Raw genomic sequence first — 2313 nt, forward strand, 5'->3', positions numbered from 1 at the left:
TGTTTTTTTTAAACTGTCCTGTCACAATAAGAAAAAAAAAATTTGAAGTGACATATCAGAGAAATAAACTAATTACCTGAGTCTATGTGCTAAATGACTGCAACTAATGCTAATTATCATTTAACTTGATTGGCTCCCTGGTGGACTGTTGTGTGGATAAATGCAGGTTCCCTTCCATTACTTCAGCTGTGTGTCAAGCGAAGGCTTTCCATTGCTGCAGAAATCGTCAATTCTCACATAATATGGGGCGACCAATTATTCTTGTGATTAAAGAGATTTACTACCCGATTCTCGCAGCCGTCGGTATCCCCGGTAAGTCACTGTAACCTGTTTGTTGTGAAGGGGTGTTAACTGTCTCCTCGCTCTTACAGTCTGTTGGATAATTAATGTGTTTAAAAGATGACAGCATCACGCAGTGGATAGTTATCGGAAGAAACCCGATATTACATTGGACTTTGTATTCCAGCGTGGGTTTTTAGCTGAAATACAGATTGTATTGCCACCCCAGAAGCTCACTAAAATGTGTGGGTAGGTTTCCCAGGCCACGGCTCCAATACTAACCCTGTCCTCACACTGCTCCATGTAGATAATCAATTTGAATGAAGTAAAATTCTCACAAAATGTATCTCCATGTTTAATTCAATCAGATACTGGAACTTCATTGCCCTCGTCTCAATTTCTTACAGCGAACTTGGTGACAATTGTGATTCTCTCCCGAGGACACTGCGGCCTTTCCAAGTGTATATCGGTCTACATGGTGGCGATGGCAGCAGCAGATCTACTGGTCATGATCATCAATGTATTGTTGTATCGTATTTTCAGTTATCGCTTTCCATTTTCGTTCCTGTCCCACACTCCCATGTGTAGGCTGATTACATATATGAGTACTGTCACCTTTGATTTATCTGTTTGGTTCACCGTCTCCTTCACATTTGATCGATTTGTAGCTCTCTGCTACCAGAAATTTAAAACAAGGCATTGGACAGTGCGATCTGCAGCCGCGGTTTTAACAACATTTTCTATTTTGAGTTGTTTCAAGAATATTCCATTTCTGTTTGCTTATAAATCTCAGCAAATAATCAACATGGTGCAGTGGGGCTGCCAGTCAAGTGCAGCTTTTTTCCAATCACCGCTTGGTGTAGCATACGTCTGGTTTCACAGCGCCTGCGTCGTTTGGCTTCCTTTTACTTTAATTGTCCTATTCAATTCATTTACCGTCCGCCGAATTTTGGTGGCCAATCGAGCCCGCAGGGCTCTGCGGAGTCAGAGGAGTGAGAATCACAGTGAAACAGAGTTGGATAACCGAAGGAAATCCATCATATTGCTGTTCACTATATCGGGCACTTTTATACTGCTGTGGTTGACAGCTGCCATGAGTTTTGTAACGACCAGACTGACAAACACCAATTATTACCGAGGTGGCCGCACATCCCCTGGATACATCGCCATGGAAACCGGAGCTTTGCTGAAGTTTTTGAGTTCCATTCAAAACCCATGCATTTATGCAGCTACTCAGAAGAAATTCAGAGCAGATCTAAAGAATGTTGTGAAATCTCCCTGGACACTGATCCTGAGATTAGTCAGAAAATACAGATAAGAAATATCTAGTCGGAAGAAAGCTTTTTCTGAACCAGGGCTCAATTTTAACTTCGGTGCTTTGTAGAACGTCCTTTGTTCCGGTAATGTGAAAAGTTCTGAGTTCTAGTGATTTCTTCCATTTCGTAGCAAAGTAAAGACTTGGAAATTTTTCTCAGGCACGAGGGTCAATTGGGCGGTATGTGATTGGACGTCCATTACACGCAGTGCCTGATATTCAGTTTCCTTGTTCAACCGTTTCCTATAACCAGCGTCTGTTGTAATACTGCACGATTTATGCCACTGCCAACATCATATTTCTAGTCCGAATGTCTGAAAAACTTTTTTTTTTCATACTTCTTGTGCTGAGTACACCTAATTTATCCCGGAAAATTCAGCACACTTCACGTGCAGTGATGAAATGTAACAATGTTGGGCTTCAGCATTGGTATTGGACGTATGGGCAACAGAGCAATACACCTTACATTACAGATAAGGGGATCGGGCGCGCCAGTCGAATTTTATCATTAAAAATTAATTTTGTGCCGAAAAATCAAATAACTTGTGACCGCAGACTTTTTAACATTCTTGGCAGCTTGGTGTGAATATTCTACGCACAGCTTTCTCTCTCTATCGGACAACATCGTGGTTGAAAAACAAAGAGCGCGGCCCTTGTCATGTGTTCAGTGTTAGAATGAAGGGAACAGTCGGAATATGGCTCATCGTTACGACCTTTCA

General features: G+C 41.8%; 1 protein-coding gene across 1 annotated transcript; it reads left to right on the top strand.

Moving 5' to 3' along the window:
* Positions 1 to 242: 242 nt before the first annotated feature.
* LOC139248895 (probable G-protein coupled receptor 139) lies at positions 243 to 1597 on the top strand. Its single transcript, XM_070872243.1, has 2 exons — positions 243 to 312; positions 687 to 1597. Exons 1-2 carry the CDS (start codon positions 243 to 245, stop codon positions 1595 to 1597), a joined length of 981 nt encoding a protein of 326 aa, XP_070728344.1.
* Positions 1598 to 2313: the final 716 nt, after the last annotated feature.

Source organism: Pristiophorus japonicus, unplaced genomic scaffold (genome assembly GCF_044704955.1).
Source record: "Pristiophorus japonicus isolate sPriJap1 unplaced genomic scaffold, sPriJap1.hap1 HAP1_SCAFFOLD_30, whole genome shotgun sequence".
Lineage (NCBI taxonomy): Eukaryota > Metazoa > Chordata > Chondrichthyes > Pristiophoridae > Pristiophorus > Pristiophorus japonicus.